The sequence below is a fragment of the Puma concolor genome, chromosome C2 (assembly GCF_028749965.1).
Source record: "Puma concolor isolate L17-30 chromosome C2, mPumCon1.1.hap2, whole genome shotgun sequence".
NCBI classification, from domain to species: domain Eukaryota; kingdom Metazoa; phylum Chordata; class Mammalia; order Carnivora; family Felidae; genus Puma; species Puma concolor.
Genome location: NC_141675.1, coordinates 132,641,967 through 132,664,923, shown reverse-complemented (window position 1 = coordinate 132,664,923; position 22,957 = coordinate 132,641,967). Strand labels below are relative to the sequence as shown.

At 34.3% G+C, this 22,957-nt stretch overlaps 1 protein-coding gene across 4 annotated transcripts in view; it reads right to left on the bottom strand.

The window, feature by feature from the left end:
- Positions 1-22,957, bottom strand: part of USP25 (ubiquitin specific peptidase 25) — a 161,128-nt gene that overhangs the window by 50,557 nt on the left and 87,614 nt on the right. For all 4 annotated transcript variants that reach the window (XM_086675759.1, XM_086675761.1, XM_086675762.1 and 1 more), the window contains 9 exons: positions 22,313-22,386; positions 17,477-17,625; positions 10,758-10,885; positions 10,270-10,365; positions 8,795-8,953; positions 7,983-8,209; positions 4,322-4,392; positions 3,421-3,649; positions 1,585-1,785 (listed from right to left, as the gene is read on the bottom strand). In XM_086675759.1, the coding sequence (XP_086531885.1) occupies positions 1,585-1,785; positions 3,421-3,649; positions 4,322-4,392; positions 7,983-8,209; positions 8,795-8,953; positions 10,270-10,365; positions 10,758-10,885; positions 17,477-17,625; positions 22,313-22,386 (1,334 nt within the window). The remainder of the gene's footprint in view (positions 1-1,584; positions 1,786-3,420; positions 3,650-4,321; positions 4,393-7,982; positions 8,210-8,794; positions 8,954-10,269; positions 10,366-10,757; positions 10,886-17,476; positions 17,626-22,312; positions 22,387-22,957) is intronic.

The window sequence follows — 22,957 nt, the reverse complement described above, 5'->3', positions numbered from 1 at the left end:
GTCACTAAAATGAAACTGATTTATTGTGAAACCACAGACCTTCATGTGGCCTACACGGTGGCTCTTACAGTATGAAAAGAAATACAGTCCTGCATCATGGTAGAGCTTACCACATTGCAAAGTGGTATTGGTATAATACCATTATCTTGGTTTTTTAAAACTTCTGAATCAATGCCTATTAACGTCAAGATCAAGGACTCAACTATTCAATTTATATGAAAACAAGTTAACAAGTCCGGACAGATCTGTATCTGCCTACATAATTCATAATATCATATTGTGGTACTGTACATCTTCCATTAAGAGAGTAATTTCTTCTAAAGTTCAAATGATAATGCTGAAATTCAGTTAAGTAATCTGTATGGAAATCTATCTGTAAAAGATGAAATTAAACACTTAAAATGCGTTCTTAAAAACTAAACGCAAAACATGTACATGTTGCATAAAAAGGTCATTTGAAAAGATCCACTGAGAATTATAAAGAAATGAGACAAATGAGTTTGACAAAAATATCTGCATTTATGTCTTCTATTTCTCCAACTACTACAGAGAAATAGCACATTTTCACAGTAGAAAATATGTTGCCTTAAAATATATTAACTCTGTGATGATGAAAGTAATCTTTAAAAAAAAATCAGAAGACATTTTATTTTCAACTTTGCTAGAATCATGTTTACTTTTTTACTGCATTTACTCTGAATATTTTATTAATTTCTTCAACTAATAACTTTAGAATATTTTTAAATATTTATATTTTTATACATTGACCTCTATTTTATGGGTCTATACACATTTTAACTTAAAATAATTAGATACTCAGTTTCAGCTAATTTTTTGTTTGTAATTTTAAAAATTCTGAAAAAGGGGTGCCTGAGTGGCTCAGTCAAACATCTGACTCTTGGTATTGGCTGGCTCGGGTCATGATCCCACAGTTTGTGGGTTCGAGTCCCACGTCAGATTCTGCACTGACAGCGTGGAACCTGCTTGGGGTTCTCTCTATCCCTCTCTCTCTGTGTCCCCCCACCACTCTCTCTCTCTCAAAGTAAATAAATAAACTTTAAAAATAAATAAAATAAAAATAAAAATTCTGAAAAAACTCAATTGCTCTATAATAATAGTGTAATTACACAAAATATTACCTAAAGTACTACACAAAATATATATAGATATACCAATAGTGTTATTTTGTCCAAGTGGGAAATTACTAGAGTTCATGCTCCTGATAGCTGTAGTGAAAAGGTATGGATTACTTATCTGTTTCATGGCTTTTCTATGCTTCTGGCCAAAGGTCAAGCCCAATCTAAGTAGGTGGTTGTAGGTAAAGAAAGGGCTAGCAGAATCATCTCATATATGATGTGTGTGTATATATGTGTATACAGTGCTGCCTGGCAAAGGGGTTTAGCTAAACTGTTACCTGTGGTTATCTCTGAGTAATGGAATTTCAGTTGATTTTTACTGGCTTCTTTCTTCACACTTTAAGATAATTAGAGTTTTCTTTTGAAAAGAACGTATCTTATTATTATAATAAAATATCAGTAATAAACATATTGATAATAAAATACATTTCAGTAAAACTATACTAACCTGTTGTTACAGAAGACTCTGACTCCCTCAACTTCTGAGATGCTAGAAGTTTTTCCTGCAAAGCTTTCTGGGCAAGTTGTGCATCCCATTCTTCTAGTTCTTTTTCAAATCGCTGGTTGTCTTCCTCAACAAAATCTCTTAAATCCGGTGGTAATGTTTCAATTCCAACAAGAGCCTGCCCAGTTTCTTTATTTAACTCCTCTGAAAATCATATTTCAAAAACTAATATAAAATGAAGAATTAAAGGAAGTGCAAAGCTCAAAATAGGATGCATTTCAAATGGGATTTAAAGTATGAATTATTACCATTTAGGAAATCAATATTAAAAATTGAAAGAACACTCAAACAAATGTTTGGAAAACAATGATGCAAACATCTGATAATCCATTATGGAAATATTTTCAGCTTTTTCTTTTTAATTTAAAGAGTAAAAAAATGGAACAAGATATAAAGTCAAAATCATCTACTACTCAAACATTGACATAGTACTACTTTTTCTGTTGTAAGAAAATACTAGATGTTTGACTATTTATGAAATAAAAATTATCACAAAATGAGAATAACTCATAACCTTATTAAGCTCAAAATAGAACTAAAATTCTTTTTCACCTAAAGCAGTTAAGTACAGCAATATACTTACATGCAATTTGAAAACTAATCAATATAGCAAGATATTTAAAAACCACTATGTAAGTCGTATTTAAAAGTTATTGAACCACAAAATATATTTCAGCTTTCAGTTGTAAGTAGACTGCCTAGCTAGTGTTGGAAAGTTGATTATATTGGTTTCAACAAACCTTTTAAGTTACTCCTATACGCAAAGCCTATGTTAGAATATAAGAAATAAAACTATTAAGACATTGTATGACATGGCCCCTGATTCTAAGCAGATCAGAGTGAAGTGGAAAAGGCATGTCAACATACAATTCCAAAACATGTAAAAGTACCTGACCGAGATATGCTATGAAAGCACAAGGAGAGATATTTTTTGGTGGAGGTCAAAAAAAAAAAAAAAAAAATTGGCAGAACAAGTGACACTTGAATTGAATCTTGACAGATGAGCAGAAATTAGACAAAGAATAAAAAATAAGAACATTACTGCCAAAAAATAAAAATAAAAATAAATAGTGATATAAATGTGTGAAATCATTTGGTGTAAAGACAACACAACAAGCAGTTCGAATATCAGTAAAGTATATAAACTTTGAAATGGACAATGATTATAAATGAAGCTTGAGAGAGAATCAGAGGCCAACAAATAGAGGCCTTACATATTAGGTTAAGGAGCTTAAATATGAGTCAATATATGATGTGATCCTTAAAGGGATGTTAGCAAGGAGAAACAGGTCAGATTTACATTTTATAGTAGTTACTAAATAGTTAACTGTGAATACAAAATATATTCCAATTGTCAGCCTTGATCACATTACTTTTCAATTCCAGTTTCTCATTTACAACAGGCCAACTGCATTTGCTAATGATATCCAATCACCCTCTGAGTCAATTACTTAACTGATCATACTAGAGACTGGAGTCACATAAAAAGGCTACTTATTTAAAAATATAGACCACCCTAGGGGCGCCTGGGTGGCTCAGTCGGTTGAGCAGCCGACTTCGGCTCAGGTCATGATCTCGCGGTTTGTGAGTTCGAGCTCCGCATTGGGCTCTGTGCTGACAGCTTGGAGCCTGGAGCCTGCTTCGGATTCTGTGTCTCCTCCTCTCTGCCCCTCCCCTGCTCATGCTCCGTCTCTCTGTCTCTCAATAATAAATAAACATTAAAAAAAAAAATAAAAATGAAAAAATATATAGACCACCCTATATATTTCATGTTCTTACCTTTTATTAAGAATTGTGCCTTATCATTTATGTACATTAAACAGTATGCACTGGCATTTCTATAACCACCAAAAGAGTCCCTCACTAGCTCTTCCCATGATGATTTTGTCACAGCAATATCATTGTACTTCATCCACCTATTTTCACGATGATCAAAAATGTATGCCCAGTAGTGCCCGGCATTAGCTTGACCTTCATGAACTAAAACAGCATGTAAGCGGTAAGGAACCTAAATGTGAAAACAGAAGAGTTTAATCACAATTAAGTACGCTATTAACACAACATTCCATGAAACCCATAAACTATCTGAATGGAGAATACCACAGAAGAATATGTTTTTAACAAAACTGTGATTAAAATTTTGAAAAAAATTAAACTATGAAAGAAAAAAGGGGAAAATAAGTAAGCTAAAGACATGTAAAGCATGTGTATAAATAGGATTTTCAAAACTTTGAAATGTATTTCCTTCAAATAAAGAACTTATGATGAATATTTTTATATAGTGTAATCTGGCTAAATCTTCACAATTATAAATTGATGACTGAATTAACAACATGGCCTACATAACGTATACCAAAAGTTAAAATGTAACTGAGCCCTATATTCTTCCCCCACAATCTGAACATCCTTAACGATCATATAATTTCTCCTTTCTACTTTTTTTAAATACTAAGACCTTCCAAAAAATTTTGCTAGGTTTTATTGTAAAATAATCAAGAGAATAAACAACAAATATAGTATGAGAATACAACTCAATGTGGGAAATATTAATATGGAATCTTTAAGATCAGCAATTTTATAACAAAATATATAAGGAGAAGTAGGTTAAGAATTAGGTTAATAATATAAATAAAAATATGTAAATAATTGATAGCATTTACCAACTCAAAATTTAACTTACTTGGATCATAGATTTGTCAGAGTACATTAGTTCAATTGTTCGATGGATTCTTGATATGCTTTCCTGCAAATCTAAGGATAGAAGATGTGATTTAATGATTAAATCAAGTACGTCTCTACCAGACATGAGATAGGGACTAATTGTTTTCCTTCCAATATGTTAGAGAAATAAAGAAAAATTCTTAAAACTATGCTTAAGACCATCACTATTTGGAGTCTGTATAAGATGAAATACAGTTCTCGTTACTAAAAGATATAGCATGAACGTAGAATTAAAAACCAAACAAGTATGGTTCACTTGCAAAATGTGCCAAGACTATAAAAGTAAACTTGTTCAAATATATCAAGGTAAGTTCCAATAAAAATTGAATCTAGGGGTGCCTGGATGGCTCAAGTTGGTTAAATGCCTGACTCAATTTCAGCTCAGGTCATGATCCCCCAGTCATGAGATTGAGCCCTGAGTCGGGCTCCACACTGAGCGTGCAGCCTGTTTAATATTCTCTCTCTCTCTCCCTTTGCCTTCTCCCTCTGTGTGCGTGCTCTCCCTCTCTCTCCCTCTTTCCCTCTCTCTCTCTCTCTCTCTCAAATAAATTTAAAAAAAAATTGAATCTAAAGTCCCTTACATATTTATAGAAAATAGGAAAACTTTGGATTGAAATAAAATAACATTACCACATACCTTCTATACACATATATGTATTAACTGAATACAAATTTATGATCACTAATGGAAACAGTGTTGAGCCTCCCAATAACTTACTACCTCTACTTCCAGGAGAAATCCATTCTACAAAATTATTCACAGCTGTATTGCCCATAACAATTAAAAACTAGAGACAACCTAAATATCTGTTAATGAGGAAATGATAAAATTACAGTATACCCTATACTATGAAGCTGTTGCAAAGAATCAGGAAGAAACCATGAAAGACTACCAAAAAAATAATAACTTCAGAGGTGGGTAAGAGCTTTTTCTAAGATTGACAGAAAATCTAGTAACCATAAAGGAAAAGATAAGACTCTCTCCGCAAACTTAAAAAAAATCTACATTATAGGGGTGCCTGCGTAGCTCAGTCAGTTAAACAATCAACTCTTGATTTCAGCGCAGGTCATGATTTCATGGTTCACGGGATCAAGCCCTACATCGGGCTCTGCACTAACAGCACTGAGCCTAATTAGGATTCTCTCTCTCCCTCTCCCTCTGCCCCTCCCAACCCCACTGCTCACGCAGGCACACACGTGTGCTCTCTCTCTCTCAAAATAAACTTGAAAATGTTTAAAAAAAACTACTTTATAAAAATAAAACAAAATCAACATAAAAAAGGTCAATGACAAAGACAAACTGAGAAAATAATACCCACAGCATACACTACAGGCAACAAGTTAATAACCGTACCATTAAAGTTTCTATTAAGCAGTAAGAGAAAGATAAATGGTCCAATATAAAAAATGGGTAAATGTCATAAGTGAGAAATTTATAGAAAAATAGAATTTTACTTAAAATTAAGGAAATGCAAATTAAGACACTAAAATACCATTCTTTCAACTTTCAGGCTACCACAATTTAAAAAGTTAGAAGGATGTAAGGAGGATGTTAGGCAACAGGCTCTTTCATAAGTTAGTGGGAATAAAAACTGTTTCAATGTTTTGGAGGGAAATTTTTTAAACAGTTAAAATTTAAAATTTGAAATATACACACTTTGGACCAAAATGACATTTAAAAAAATTTTATTTTCATGTTTGTTTATTTTTGAGAGAAAGAGAGAGAGAGTGTGAGCAGGGGAAGGGGCAGAAAGAGAGGGAGACAAAGAATCTAAAGCAGGCTGCAGGCTCTGAGCTATCAGTACAGATCCTGACACGGGGCTCAAACCCACTACCTGTAAGATCATAACCTGAGCCAAAGTTGGAGGGTTAACCACTGAGCCACCCAGGTGCCCTTGGAAATGACTCTTTTAAGAATATATCCTGCTCATGAAAGTGTGTTAATATGTATGTAGAGGGCCAGCACTATTTGCAATGAGTATCCATATAGAAATTAAATAAATTATATCCTACTCAGATGTTGGAATATTACACAAAATTTAAAAAATAATGCTGAAGCTAATAACAGGGATAAAAGAGAGTAAAGAAATATTCCAAGGAAAATCTTACCTGATCCACGGTATTATTAAGGTCCAAAGTATTAAGTATTAAAGTCCAAAACCTTATCGTATAAATGTCTCCCAAGTTCCTCAAACTTAAAATGGCCAAAAGTGGACTCATCATATTCCTATCTCCCCCTCCAAAGTAGGGACCTGCTCTCCCACCAGTTTGCTCTTTTCAAAAGTACATTCCATCTATCTATTCATAACAGTTTCAGAAACTAAGAGAATCATGCCTAATTCCTCCCTCCCTCTCACCTCGTCAATGACCTACCTGTGTCAGTTTCTCCAAAAAGTAGGTTCTATCTGTTCATTTCTTTCCTTCCTCAATGACTACCTTGATGTCAAAGCGTCCTAGCTTCCACCCCTTTGAAAGGAATCTTATAAAAACAAACACAATCTGCCAAGTCCAGCAGAAAATTATCCAATTCCTAGTACAGTGCTCAATAAATGTTTACTAATGAAATGAAGTGTAAAAAATTCCTTATATATGACAAATACGAAGGGAAATGTTTACAGCCACTAACGCTAATTGCCAGTCAACAATCATAACCTACTTATGTTATATTACATCAGGACTGCTCTTTATTTACATATTGTCTATAAAGAGGCAAGTTGGGCATCTACAATCCAACACTCCAGATTGTTTAACATAATTCCAATCTTTTGGTATAAAACAGTAGATCTTCAATTTTTCTTTTTTCATAGAAAAACAAAATTAGGATAATATTGGGTAACGGTAATGGCATATATTTTCACATGTAAGAAAAAGTATAATAAAATCTATCATAAAATATTAACAAGGCTTCATTAAAATAAAAGAAAAAGGATATTGTAACAATAGTAAAGTAGCAAAGACATAATTTCAGAATAAAGGAGAGTTCCAACCAAGAAAGGCCAGATGGCAACTGAACACCAACACATACCCACAAGCACGCGTGAACACTCCTACTCCCAACAGAGCATTGTCCTTCTTTCTAAATTTGTTACATGCCAGTTAAAACACATAACAGACAGGCACTGAGCTATTAGATCATATCTGGAAATCTGTTAGAGCATACTGAAAATTAAAATTCACACTTCTAATTCTTAAACCTAAAAAAAAACTTTTTTTTTTTTTTTTTTTACCAATTTAACTCATTACACAAACTTTAGGGGAAGGACCTAACTGACAAATACAAAATCTAATGCTGTATGATGTTTCACCAGTGGAATTGCTGTGAATACCAGTTTGATATAAATTTAGAGCCCTAAACTAGAAAATCAGACCATCTGCTATGTCATTAATCAACTAAGTAGCCCAGGGAAAATCTTTTGGTCTCTCTGAACCTGATATTAAGATCAGAAAAACAGGTAGACAGACTAGTTTATCTTATAGAAAAAAACTTCCTAAACAAAAAAAAAAAAACAAAAACTTTATAGTATTTACATATGAAATCCAGAAGTGATTTCCCTTCTCAATTTTAACATTATACATATCCAACTGAAGTGACAGTAACCATGCCCTGAGAAGCTTCTTACCTCTGGTGTCATTTTCTATTTCCGTCCTCCAGCGATGTAAACAGCTTTCTAGCACAGAAAGTTCTTCCTCTGTGATGTGCCTTGGTGCTGGATGCATGGGCAGATCTGGAGGTATCCGAGACTGAGTGAACGGTTTATGTATGACTGATCTTGACGAAACGGCAGCTAGTGGTGCAGGTGACGTGCTTGGCAGTTCCGCAGAAGGGGCTCCCTGTTGTTCTGTTGTGCTGTATCATTAAAGCATGAAATATTTATTATTAAACTTCCTAAATGAAGCTCTGGACAAAAATTGCGCCAAACACGCATTAAATTGGCTTATATTTTCAAACAGAAAACTCCTTTAAAAAAGAGAAATATGTGGATTAATTTAATATCCAATGAGATCCCAATATATGAAGAATACATTATTATAATGATGAAATTGTGGCTTTATAGAAGAAATGGTTTAATCATGTCAATAAATCTTATGTATACTGGAATTATATAATATTTATCTGCTTACATTACAGAAAAAACTAACTTAATGGTATTTTCATGGATAAAAGGTGGAAATATATACCAAAACAACCTAAAGTACAATTCCAAACAGAAACAGATAAGATGAAAATTTCAATTCACATCCATAGAATCTCCTGAAACAGTAAAATAACAAAGCACCCAGAAAATATGCAATCTTCTAAGTGACTCTAATATTTTTACAGTCTACTAAAATAAATCACAATGTGCAGTTCATAAAACCTTTTTAAAGGCATCAATTATTACTGTGTAATATAGGTGAAAGAGCTGGCCCTTGTATAAAGAAAACTTTTTACCTTGGTAATGTCTGTGGTATGGAACCACTAGGTGGGGAACTAGCATCAATATCATCAACAGGAGATGTACAAACAGGTTTGCTTGAGGCAAATTCCAACGCATACTGTAGAACATCTACCAAGGGGAATCGTTTGGGACCCGAACCATAGCTTAAATATCTGTTAACCATAAAGTGTACAAATGCTTTTAGCTGTATATAAAGCACATTTGGTTGTTTTCAATAATTGTTATAAAACATGATAAAAAACACTTCAGTAAATCTTTTTCAACAATGAAATTAATTTTGCTTTCAAATGAAGATGTAAAAACTAAAGATACATTTAAGAAATAACTTATACGTTCTCTAAATTAAGGAAAACAAAGCTGATTACAACTGAATGTGTCCGTATACTGTTATAAATTTTAAACGCTGCTCTAAGTTGTAACCCAATAGGAAAATGAAAACAGACAGTTCCATATCCTGAGACTGTTTTTATTTTTAGATCGGTCATCTGGTCTCATGACTAAGATTGTGACTAATAGTATCATCCTACCTTTTACCTCTGATTGTTTTTTAATATGATTACTGATACATTTAAAAAATAAAAATTATTGAAATATGATATATTATTTTTGTTTAAAAAGTTTTGGGCTATTAATTTGAAAACTAACACTAAAACAAGAGATACAGATTAATCTGATGTTGCAAACTGGGACGTCTCAGGCCACATTTCAGCCTGTAGACTTTGTCTGAATTACAGAACATTTCTGACTGTCCAGATTCTGGCATCTTTTGGGAAGCTCTCAAATATTCACACGTGGTATCACATGTGACACCGCCCACTGGTGCAGACAGTAGACACTCCCTCTCCACAGAGATGTGACCTCTAGGCTCCTCTTGCCAACCAGCATACACATACTTGCTTCCCTTCTTTATAAAGCCTCCATGAGGCCCTAGTAGGCATCTGAGTTTGTATCTCCTATACTAAGGAGAAAAAGTCACCATTCATTTTAATTGAAATCTCAAGAGTGATATTTAGTCTCCTACAAGCAGAAAATTTTAGATTAGTTTAACTTTGTTTCTTTTGTTTGTTTGTTTGTTTTTTTAAGTAATTTCTTCATCCAATGTAGGGCTCAAACTCACGATACAGAGTTCAAGAGTCACATGCTCTACTGACTAAGCCAGCCAGGTGTCCCTTTTTTTTTGGATTTTTTTAAAGATTAGTTTAACTTTGCATGTATTTTTCAGTACCATGAGCATTACTACTCGACAGTAAAAATACTTAATTTTAAACACTAAAATAAAATTTAATATCAACTATAAATTAGTTTCTAACAAAATTCAAAACTAAACTACTCAAGCAAAATATCAGTCCAGAATGATTACTACTAGAATTATAAGTCACCCAAAGCAAATTTAAAATGAAAGATTTCAGAGAGTCACTAAAAATATGACTTCCTATAGTTAGCTCATAACTTCTTAAAGCTGTAATACCTTTCTAGTCTTTGTTGTAATACTGTGAGGTAATCTTTTAGTCTCTTGATTTCTTCCCTCTTAATTCTTGTTATTTCTCTGTTTCTGTGCATATATCTATAGGAAAAAGAAAAATTAACATTACCATTTCTAAATATCATGGAAATAGACACAATATTAAGTCTAGCCAACACCACAGAAGATCCATTCATTTAAAATTTTACAATCAAGTATTATACAATACAAAATAGTATTTTTTAAAATTCTGACAACTGTAATACAAATATAAATTTTTTAACTTCCTTATAACATTATTCCCAGTAACTATACTTTTCTAACTAGAAAGAGAACTCCACGTTCCTTGACAAACAGTATTCAACATATTATGCAAAAAAGTAATGATTAATTCTAAAGAAATTAAGCAAAAATTTTCTCTAAACACAATAATAATTCTTTACTTGGTTACTAAACAGTTGTAAAATTAAGTCATGCTGTATAACAAATGATACCTGTCCAGATATAAAACTTGAGGAAATTCTAATTTGTTGTGAATTTTTTCTGGTCTTCCCAATGCCTGATTAAATTCAAATCTTGATAATTCAAATGTTAACACAGGTGGTAATTTGGTAAACCAATGCTGAAAGAAAATAACAAAAAACCTTATTATAACCTTTTTGTTCTCTCCATTACAATGTTAGGCACAGAGTATTATCACTGGCATTTTTATATGTATCATCACAATGCTGACATCACAAATACTTGACTAGGTATGCAAATTAGTTAAAATTCAACTTCTTCCCAAAAGTTTTCCATACCTCTTGAAAATTCTAAGGATGGGAATAATACTCAACCAGGAAAGAAAAAAAAATTTTCTAACAACTCTCCTTCTTCCATGATAATTTTTTACATTAAAATTCCTAACAAAGGGCTGCCTGGGTGACTCAATAGGTTAAGTGTCCAACTCTTGATTTCAGCTCAGGTCACGATCTTGCAATTTGTGAGACTGAGCCCCAAGTCAGGCTCTGCGCTGACAGCACAGAGCATGCTTAGGATTCTCTCTCTCCCTCTCTATCTTTCTCTCAAAATAAATAAATACCTTAAAAACTTTTCTAACCTAAAAAAGATAGACATTGGTTGAAATTATGGTTTAATAGCTCAAGTATCTGCCTTCTTCAATATTATCTCACTATTACTACCAGAAATGATCATACACTTACTACAATTGACCACCATTCAAAACCTTTGACAAAGCAACTTGTAGGATGTAGCGTGCGCACGCACGCACACACACACACACACACACACACAAAATATATTCTTAGAGCATAAATGATCACAGTTCCCACACTAAAAACTAGAGACTGATATTTCCCTGTTTTAAATTTAATTTTCCTACTGGAATTCTAATTTAAGAAAAAGATTACTAACAAATATGAAATTTATACTAATGGTAACTATATTTATAATCTTTTTAAATGACTAGTGTTTAAAAAATTAAATGTCTCATTATGATGAGCCAGCCAATTCATCCACAAACTTCGGCAACTGTTTAGTTAAGCATGAAATGTAACAAAACCTCGAAAGAAAATTATTTTCATAAAAAAAGATTCAAGTTTTACACAAAGATATTTTTTAATATTTATTTATTTATTTTGAGAGAGAGAGAGAGAGAGAGAGAGAGAGAGAGACAGAACATGCACACGAGTGGGACAGAGGCAGAGAAACAGAGGGAAAGAGAGGGAGAATCTGAAGTAGGCTCTGTTCTGTCGGCACAGAGCTTGACATGGGACTGATCCCATATGATGAGATCATGACCTGAGCCAAAAATCAAGAGTCAGCCACTGAGTTAACCGACTGAGCCACTCAGGCACTCCTACATAAACATAATTTTTTTATTAAGTTTATTTATTTGAGAGAGAGAGGGAGAGAGAGCAAGAGCCAAGCATGGAGGGACACAGAGAGGGAGAGAGAGAGAATCCCAAGCAAGCTCTGCACTGTCAGCACAGAGCCCAACTCGGGGCTCAATCTCACAAACTGTGAGATCATGACCTGAGCTGAAACCAGGGTTGGTCACTTAACCAAGGGAACCACCCAGGTGCCCTAACTACATAAACATATTTTTAAAGAATGAATAAAAATTCATGAATCACCAAATAAAATATAAAATAACGTAACAAATATTTTTAAATACTTATTATAAAGTGTACAATGTACTACTATAAAAAGTAATTGCTACACATGGTGGTAATTTCAAGAGCCACAAAGTGCCACCACGCATGTCAAGAGGCTAAGAGTACACTAATTTAAATTCAAACATCCCAAAAAGCAGGAACAATGCACATTTGGCAAACTGAATTTGACTAAGATCTTAAAAGTTGCTACTTTTCTCTAAATAAAGCTAATAAATGTAAATGGTTATTCAAAACTATTTCTCCCTCCCCAAACGCTAATTATGATTACATGAATTGCAATTTCCTGAGTTAGATTCGGTTTCTATTTAACCAAAAGCTGAAGTTGAAGAAATGTATTTTATATGGCTATTGAAACTGAAGTTGACTGGAAAGTTACAAAAGAGCTAACACCAGAAGCATCTCTTAAGTTTTAAAATCTCTTGAGCAAAGTCTGCTTATTTATTTGTTCTCACATGGCACTGGCAAAAATTTTAGTTAATTCTAATGCAAAACTAAAGTTAGTATTTAAATTAAGTCATACTACATATATGTCATAAAGAAAACTTTTGATGCCTTAGGATAATATTCTCTACTCCAATTTATGATACTAAAGTAAGTAAGTAGGTTTCAAGAACTATTACTTTCATATTTTACTGCAGTATTTTAAATGTCAACCATTAAAATTAAATAGTTACATACTTTAACTCATGGAAACCTACCATGGCCAATAGAAATAAAATCATCCAAATTGGGCATATGCTTCTCTGTAGACCATGAAAAGTCCAGGAAATAACTTCCATACTTTAAGAAAGAATGTTTATAATAGTTATGTAATATGTCTCCGTTGTGACTGTTTTTACTCTAACAACAGTGACAGTTTTTTTCATATTACAAGAGTGGAAGGATTTCACTTTCTTATTTTTTTTTATTTTTTTTAAACATTTATTTATTATTGAGAGACAGACACAGAGTGTGAGCAGGGGAGGGGTAGAGAGAGGGGGAGAAACAGAATCTGAAGTAGGCTCCGGGCTCTGAGCTGTCAGCACAGAGCCAGATTCAGGGCTCGAACTCACAAACTGAGATCATTATCTGAGCCAAAGTTGGTCGCCCAACCAACTGAGCCACCCAGGCGCCCCAATTCACTTTCTTATTCTAAAGCTGATGGGACAAGAAGAGACAGCCAGACATTCCTTTAATTCATCTTAGAAAATATTACAGGTTTGTCTAGCATAAGTATAGCAGTAGAGAACTAGAATTTTACATATACAACAATCAGATGTTTTTCTTTCAGAATATTATTTTTGTATTCAATAAAAAACTGTATTTACTTCTCTAATTGGCATGCCATGCTTGTGAGACACAAGTCATTAAAGGTAAAAATAAGGCTTTATTCTTTTCTGTAAACACATTTATTATTTATTATATTATATTGTATAACAACCCTACAGAAGTAACAGATTAGGGCAGTGAATAAAAAAAATACATAATCAACATGGGCAACAAAAATGCTCCTGAACTTATTATGACTATAACAAATATTTTCTAGACGGAATGTAATAATTTTTATGAGTTCTAATAGCTGATTTTTCTATTAACATGTTTTAAATACCTTGCTTTTGTGATTTTACATGAACACAGGGAGCAGCAGACAGAAAAAGCAGACATACCGTTTCAGATTCTCACAGAACACCAGACAAAACCAGGATATAAATTAAGCATGAAAAGCAAAAACTTCCTATTCCAACTCAAAAATTAGTTTTAGTCATTTAATCAGCTTCACACATTTGCCCTTTCACTTTCTTTTTAAGTTTATTTATTTATTTTTAATTTACATCCAAGTTAGTTAGCATATAGTGCAATAATGACTTCAGGAGTAGATTCTAGTGATTCATCCCCCATGTATAACAACCAGTGCTCATCCCAACAAGTGCCCTCTTTAATGCTCCTTCCCCATTTAGCCCCTCCCCCTACCCACAGCCCATCTAGTACCCTCAGTTTGTTCTCTGTATTTAAGTCTCTTATGTTTTGCTCCCTCCCTGCTTTTGTATTATTTTTGCTTCCCTTCCCTTATGTTCATCTGTTTCGTATCTTACATTTCACATATGAGTGACGTCCTATGATATCTGTCTTTCTCTGACTTATTTCACTTAGCATAATACCCTGTAGTTCCACCCACGTTGTTGCAATTGAAAACGGACTACAAAGTGCCTTTTCACTTTTAAAGATAAATTTCCCATACAACATTTACCTATGTCTAATATGGTACATGTAGGTGCTGTTTCCCTAATTTAGTTTCAAAGCTCCATAAAATTTCTCTTAGTACTCTGACTATAACTTAGTACAGCTTTGTGAAGGGAAATTTGGCAGTACTTACATTTTTACATGAGTACGCCTGGTGACCCAAAGATCCCGCTTCTGACTATCCTTCATTCCTAAATTCTCAAGGGTATTTATACATAAGCATTCTTTAAAATTATTCTTTGTCCAACTACTGTCTTACAGAAGAATTAAAACTGTTTAATTTTAGAAATACAGGCTATTTGATACTATGCCGGTTTTAAAAAGAATGGTGTAAAGCCATATACATTCACATGGAATGATGTTCGTGATACACTAGTGGGTGAAAAATGCAAGTCGTAGGATAGTACAAATACTTATATGTGAATAGCAGTAATCAAAAGAAAATGTACAACACACTATTTATAGAAGTGAGGTATTTACTCTCTGAAATTTTTTTGCTCCAACAGGCAATCAAAAAAATCTCCGGCTTTCCAAGATCGTTTGATTCATCCATAAATTGCATACAATTTCATTAAAATTTAAAATTTATGATTTATAAAAATATTTGTACAGTTATCTTACATATAATCATTTTTAATTTATTCAGTTGTCTCTTGATATGTCATTCCAGAAATTTAAACTCTCATAGGCCACATCGGATATTTTAACACGAGTGATTCAGGAGACTAGAGGTCTTCTCTATTACTAGACTACAGCTATTTCAGCAAAGCAGATGTTTTCTGTATCAAAGTAAAATCAATAATTTTTACTAAATAAGAGTGTAGGAGATAGTGTAGGAGTAGGGACTATGCGAATTTAGAAACAAACCTAAAATGTTATTCATTGGTCTTTATAGATACTTAGGAAACAAAACAGTTATTCTGAAAGACATAATGAAATAAGGCTATAATTTAAGCACACTATTATAAACTTTTAAGACAGTCTACTTTAGTCAGTGATAGTCTCTTAAATCAGGCTAAATTATTATTGAAACTAATGTGTCCTGCAAATCTAGGCAACTGGTAATAGGAATCACAGGTAATTGAATTTGCTATTATTAAGACTGCTTACAAACTGCTGAATTCAGAGGAAACAAATGACTGTACCCCTTAGGTTGGATGTAAAAACCCAGGCAGAAAATACATACTACAGTATAGGGCATTCAGGGTATGAAGCCAAAGATGGAGAACAAACTAGAGCTTTTAAGATAAATGAAATTCATATTCAATGTAAGAAAAACATTTTTAAAAGCTGCGAATATGTGAGAGAGATTATTTACCAATTAATTTCTAAATTATTTACCAATAAACCAATGTCTATTTCACTTATAAGTCAGTTTGATAGAGTAAGGAGAATGTCATCCCTCCTTTCCCTGCCCCAACCCGTCATCCTTTTATTAAACAGAAAACAGATCACATTTTGGGGCAGAGTGGGGAGGGGAATCTGCTTTCTTGTTCCATTATAGGATCCTAGGAGAGTCCCAATCTTTAGAGACTAATTTAAAGCCTAATTTAAATATTCTTTAAGCCTAATTTAAATATTCTTAGTTGGACGTCTATATGGGAATCAGGGGCGGAGCTCTTGGGCCCAGGTACCATATCCCTACCGGAGATTCTGATGGACAGCTCTGAAGCAGAGCTTAGGCATCTGCTGAGACTCACTAAAGTAGATGATCTATGATGTAGAGAGCAAAACTATCTCAAATATTTTCTCTTTTTCCCCCGCTCTCTCCCCACTCTTAAAAACAAAAAGCCAAAAAAGAGTAAATGTTATTTCTTTCTTTTTTTGTTGGGTACATAAGAGAAGGAAATGAGGATGAAGAACAAAAAAATGATTAATCATATCTTTTTCTAAACAAAAAGCACAAATTTAGATACATGCAATTTATTTTCAAAGACACAAGAACTCAGCCCCTTTTTAGATAAACACAGAGCTATCATCACTTAATATTTATTAAGCACCTCTTCAGGGATAACGACCTCAGAAACTTTTTTGGTAACATTGAGACATTTCATTCATTCAGTCATTACATAATTCTACCTGCGGTCACTGTACTATCCACTAGGGCTATGTGGAGAATAACACGTATGAAGCTCTCTACCCTCCGGAATAGAGCTTACAAGTAGACAACTATCAGCAACTGCTTAATGATAAGCGATTTTGCAGCACATGATCTGTCCTTTGCCTTCTATTCTAGTAACACACATGGATGAATTTACGGATGGGTGGATGGATATACAGATGGATCTAGAGACACGAATGAAAAGACAGAGATCAGTGGAAACAAACAGGTTTGTATTTTTTAAGTTATAACTCTCTTGAGAAAGCCAAGTTCTTCCATCTGCTCTTCATGCAATTACACAGTAATTTTACCAAAAAGGGAATCTAGACAAATTCCAACACTATTTGATATTAGTAACATATGTCTATATAAAATTCCACCCTCCTATCAGTGTTTTTCTTCCTCACTTCCAGGACTAGCATGACACAGTGACTGGTACCTTCCTTAAAAATTCTAAACAGACTTAACAATGTCCTAAAAGAAGGCTTTAACAGAAAATTTTAAGCTAAATTGTTTAAGTGAGAATTTAATGTAAGATTACAGACTTGTTTGTGCAGGTTTCCCAAATGTCTAAATTACCATAATTAAATCCAAACACATAATCTGAGTATTCTCTCAAGTATTAGGCAGCTATATAATTAGAGCCTTAAATTATACTTTGCAGCAGTGTAAGAAAGACCTGGGAAGAAATGAAAAATGAAGATGCTAAACTCACCTCTTGGCCTGATTTGCCTGAATTCTCTGAATGTAAGGACTCAATTTCTCCTTCAATCATAGCAGCTTCTAGGCACTCATGTAGATCTTTGAATCCATTGACCTGAAGCGGGTACTGACCAAACATTTCAGTATTTTCAAATTTTTTCCCTACGGAAGAAGGGAAAGTTAATTGTTACTCAATATGGCCTTTTAACCACTAAAAGTAAATGTGTATGAATTACCTCCTGAACCTGAAAACCATAACTCTGATTATGTTCCACAGAGTAGTCATTGTAATTTTCTTGTTGGTTTATACATGCACATATGCACATTCACATCGAACCATAGATATCAATTACACACCTGTATATATGGAAGTAATTATATGTATGTGTGTGTAAATACATATATTCTTTCAAAAAATACTTTCTAAGGACAAGATACTGTGCTAAACACTGAGAATATGTATAGCAGTGGATGAAACATATATATGGTCCCTGAGATGAGGAAACTCTCAGCCTCTTTTGGAAGAACGACATTACACATATTAATTGCACATATAATTATGAACAAAAAATTACTTACCATTATAAGTGCTATAAAAATTTGTGGTAAAACAGAGTAATGTGAGAGGGTATGAAAAGGAGAGCTAACCTAGTCGTTAGGGCTGGAGGGTAAAGCAGAGAAGACTTCCATAGCAAAATGACATTTACACTGAGACTTGAATGGTGAGTAGGAGTTAGCCAGGCCAGAGTGTCAGGGTGCTGTGGAGAATTCTTGGCTAAGGGACAACACATGCAAAGACTTCAAGGATGCAAAGAACTTGGCATATCTGAAGGCTTAAGGGGAGGACATTATTCCTTAGGGGAGCAACAGGAAGATGATAATGAAGAATCAGGTAAGGGGACAAAATCTATAAAGCTTTAGAAGCCCATGTTAAGAATTTTTTTCTCCTCAATATATTTGGAGTATAACAGAAAGTCACTGAATAGTTAAATCTAGGAATAATAGGATCAGATTTTTATCTTTGAAACATCTTTATGGCTTCTGTGTTAAATAGATGGTAGACTGTTAGAAGACTTAAAGAATCCATCTAGAAATAAAGGCAGTGTGGGATAGGGTGTTAATAGTAAAAGTGCACAAAAGCAGATGAAATTTTTATACACATATTCAGGAAGGAGTATTTATGATTGACTGGTGGTTCATTGGCAGGAAAGGGGACAGAAGAGTAAGGAAGGTATCAAGAATGATACTCGGATTTCTAGCATAAGCAATTCAATTGATTGTTTATGTTCTAAAAGGGGCTCCACTAAATAAAGAGCAGAGCATTTTTTTTTCCTTTTGTTTTAAGGCAGTAGTGGCAATCACAGTTTTAGGCCCATGGCATTTCCAGTTGAGAAGAGAGTTGGATATGAGTCTGTAACTAAAATTAATCTTCTGGTCTGAAGCTATAAATGAGAGAATTGCTGGCTACTGACAGCGGTGGATCAAGAGAGTGAATGAGACTCTGCCGAGGGAAACTGGCAGACAGGAAAAGGCAGGGGGCCTGAGCTGAGTCCCAAGGATCTCCTACCTTTAGATAAAACAGGAGGCTATAATTACAACTTCTAAGAAGTAGCCGCAGAGATAGGGAAAAACAGCCAAGGGAATATGGTACCATAGAAGCCAGAGAAGTGTTTTTAAGGACTGAATAGTAAAAAAGAAAAGGAACAGGGGTGCCTGGGTGGCTCAATCGGTTAAGCATCTGACTTCAGCCCAGGTCGTGATCTCACGGTTCATGGGTTCAAGCCCCACGTCGGACTCTGTGCTGACAGCTCAGAGCCTGGAGCCTGCTTCAGATTCTGTGTCTCCATCTCTCTCTGCCCCTCCCCTGCTCATGCTCTATCTCTCAAAAATAAATAAATGTTTTAAAAAATTTAAAAAAAAAAGAAGAAAAGGGACAAAGAATAAATAGCATGAATAGTTGATAAGAGTTCAATAGGAGAACTAAGTGGAATCTGACAGCCTTGAACACATATTAGAAATTGATAACCTTAGAAAGTGCTCTTTTAGAAGAAGTCTGGGGCCAGAAGCAAAAGTGGGATGGGATGAATAAATGGGGACTTAGCAGGTAAAAACAAACTCCTCTCTCAACTGAATGAGATTAACTGGAAGACTATGTGAAGGGAGCTCTTTTTTGTTTACAATGGGAGTTACAAGACCACATCTAAATATTGATGAGGAAGACAGTGGAGGGAGAAGCTGAAAATACAGGAAAAAGGCAAGATAACAAAGAGGGCAAGGTCTGAGTGAAAGCATGAAGGGATGAGATTCTGAGAACACATAAACAATAGCCTTTGGAAGTAAGACTGAATAATTCCTTATTATCTGGAAGGACAAATAAAAAGAATGTGGTATAGGCTGGGATGGATCCAGGTTGTGGAGCCTGAAACTCACATATTTGAGAAACTTGCTTTTTAAGACCTAAGATAGAAAATTACAAACAAAATTAGATTCGGGACCTTAGGACCTCTGGTTAGATTTCTTAGCTTCATGGTAAATCCATAAAACCTGAAGGAAGGTCTTTCTGAGTGAATGAAGAGACAGAGAGGTTAAATTAGAAACAGAAAAGGTAAGGAGTGCATTGGTATTGGTTGCTCAGTAGCTTGAGTGTCCAACTCTTGACTTTGGCTCAGGTCACAATCCCAGGGTCCTGGGATCGAGTCCCATGTTGGGCTCCATGCTGAGTGTGTGGAGCCTGCTTAAGATATTCTCTCTCTCTCTCTCTCTCTCCCTCTCTCTTTCCCTCTACCTCTCCCCCTCTGCCACTGTGGGTGCACGTGCATTCTCTCTAAACTAATTTTTTAAAAAACAGAAAAGATAAAAATTGTTATTGCAGAAAATGGGATAGAAGACAGTGATTTAACAAAACAAGTAAGGATGCCAGGTAGTGTCACAGGATTGGGACCAGGGACACTTAGTATATGCTACAAATTCATGGAACATTTCTAGTTTGCCCACTGAGTGACTTTTCCCCAGTGATACTCGGGTACTTGGTGCACACAGAGAGAAAATGAATATCCCAGTGACAGTCAGAGAACAGCCAGAGAGGTAATGGATGGGGAATGGGGGAAAGGGAGTGTTAGAGATTTCTAAGAATGATCATAATGGGCAAAGAAGTAAGTAAAGAAAAGGGCCTAGAGGAATAAAATGAAAGGGTCAATGGACTAGATGTTCTGGAAAAGTTGAGGAACTTTTGCAACGAGGGAACTTTAGAAAGCAAATGAAAATCACCTCCAATTGAGAGCCTCTGGTCTAAAAGAAAGCATTAAGAAAATATATGTAAAAGTGATAAGAGCAAGAAACCAAATCATTTTTACTGAAGCAAATACATAGGTCGTGTGGAAATGTACTAAAATCACATTTATGTAGAATAGTTTTGAAACAACTAATACCCAGTACCAGGACTTCAATACTGATTGACAAATTAACTATTTCAATAAACCACTTTTTTTTAATGTTTATTTATTTTTGAGAGAGCGTGAGTAGGGGAAAGGCAGAGAGAGAGGGAGACAAAGAATCTGAAGCAGGCTCCAGGTTCTGAGCTGTCCGCACAGAGCCCTACACAGGGCTCAAACTCACAAACTGTGAGATCATGACCTGAGCCAAAGTCAGAGGCTTAACTGACTGAGCCACCCAGGTGCCCCAATAAATCACTTTCAAGAATCAAGGTAACAGAAGTAGAAAGGGTATAAATAGTACACAGTCAACCTGATTAGAGCCACCCTACTGCTTCAAATACAGTGCTCTACTTCAAGTAAAAATCAGTAGGACAGTATGGACAATCCAAACTGGAAAATATCCCACCATTTATATAATGAATATTCAGTATTTGAGGCAACAATTTTAAAAAATGTACTGACAGTGTAACCTTTTAAACGCCTGACTGAATCCTGAGTTAATGTCTGCCTTCTTCTGAATCCCAAATTATAAAATTATGTTCAAACAAAACTTCATAGGAATCCATTACTTAAGATCCTGAAGGAAAACCAATTTTCCAAATTTTATAGTTCAAGTGATTTGGGTTAACTTTCTAAAAGTTGATGTGCTGGGCCATTTGAAAATTTGGAAAATGTTTCAAATTTTTTCAAAAATTCATGCTTTGGGATTAGTAATTATTAGTATTTGAAGTATATCTAATGAGTCCTTTCCCTTCCCTTGTTAGGAAAACCGAAGAGTAACTGGTTAGACTCAGATTTAAAGTAATAGGCATTTAAGGCAGATAGAGTAGTGTCACTCTTAAATGATTTTTTCAAAAGAGTACACTTCTTTCTTGAAAACTAGAACCTAAAGAATTTTATAATCACCCCAAAAATGCAATACCCTGATTATGCTACATTGTTAAATGCAGCTTTCAACATTCATAGACTTGAAATTCTCAAAAACACTGATCATCATAGCAAAACCAGTATTCAACTCCAATATCATTTTCAAAACCAAATGTCCCCTTAATCCCTGTACCCCCAAATTCACAGAATCACAGAAGCCTTCTTAGGGAAAGACTATTAGCATAACATTAACCCGGTATAAATTAGTATGTGACAACAGACCTTTCTCTAGGAAAGACTATTAGGATAACATTAGCCCAGTATAAATTAGTATGTGATAATAGACCTTGTACCTTCCTCTTCATTCACTCAATTCTGTGTTTTCTGTGCAAGTGATTAGTAGTTACAATGCAACATGAACCAGTAGACAGAATAAGTCAAATTAAAATTAAAAACCAGTCAACAAATAAGGAGTCACTATCAAGACAAGAGCTAATCGATAATAATATCCCTTCAAATGTAATAAATAAAAACATGTGTAACCATACCTTCAAGTACTCCCACAGCAAGGAATCTCCCATAGAACAACTCTACCATGGGGTTCTTTGGCTTCTCTTCATCCCTAAAGCATGGTATAAAACATAAATGTGGTTATAATTTTTGTATCTGTATGTAACAGAGAAAACATTAAAAGAACAATATATGCCAAGTCAGTGACATTTATTTATGTGATTGTCACTCACTCAGGGCTGCTATTTACATCACCTCGGATAAGGCACTTAAACTTAGCCTTCCATTTTTTCACATGTCAACTGAGGATAATAATAGTAATTGAACTCAAAGAGCTGTTGTAGGGTTAAAATGGCACAACATTACAAGAAGACCTACCCATGGGGGAGGGGAAGGAAAAAAAGAAAAGAAGTTAGAGTGGGAGAGAGCCAAGCATAAGAGACTCTTAAAAACTGAGAACAAACTGAGGGTTGATGGGGGTGGGAGGGAAGAGAGGGTGGGTGATAGGTATTGAGGAGGGCGCCTTTTGGGATGAGCACTGGGTGTTGTATGGAATCCAATTTGACAATAAATTTCATATATTGAAAAATAAAAATAAAAAAAATAAGTAAATGTATTTTAAAAATTAAAAAAAAAAAGTGGAGAAATCCTGAAAACAAAAACAAAAACAAAAACAAAAACAA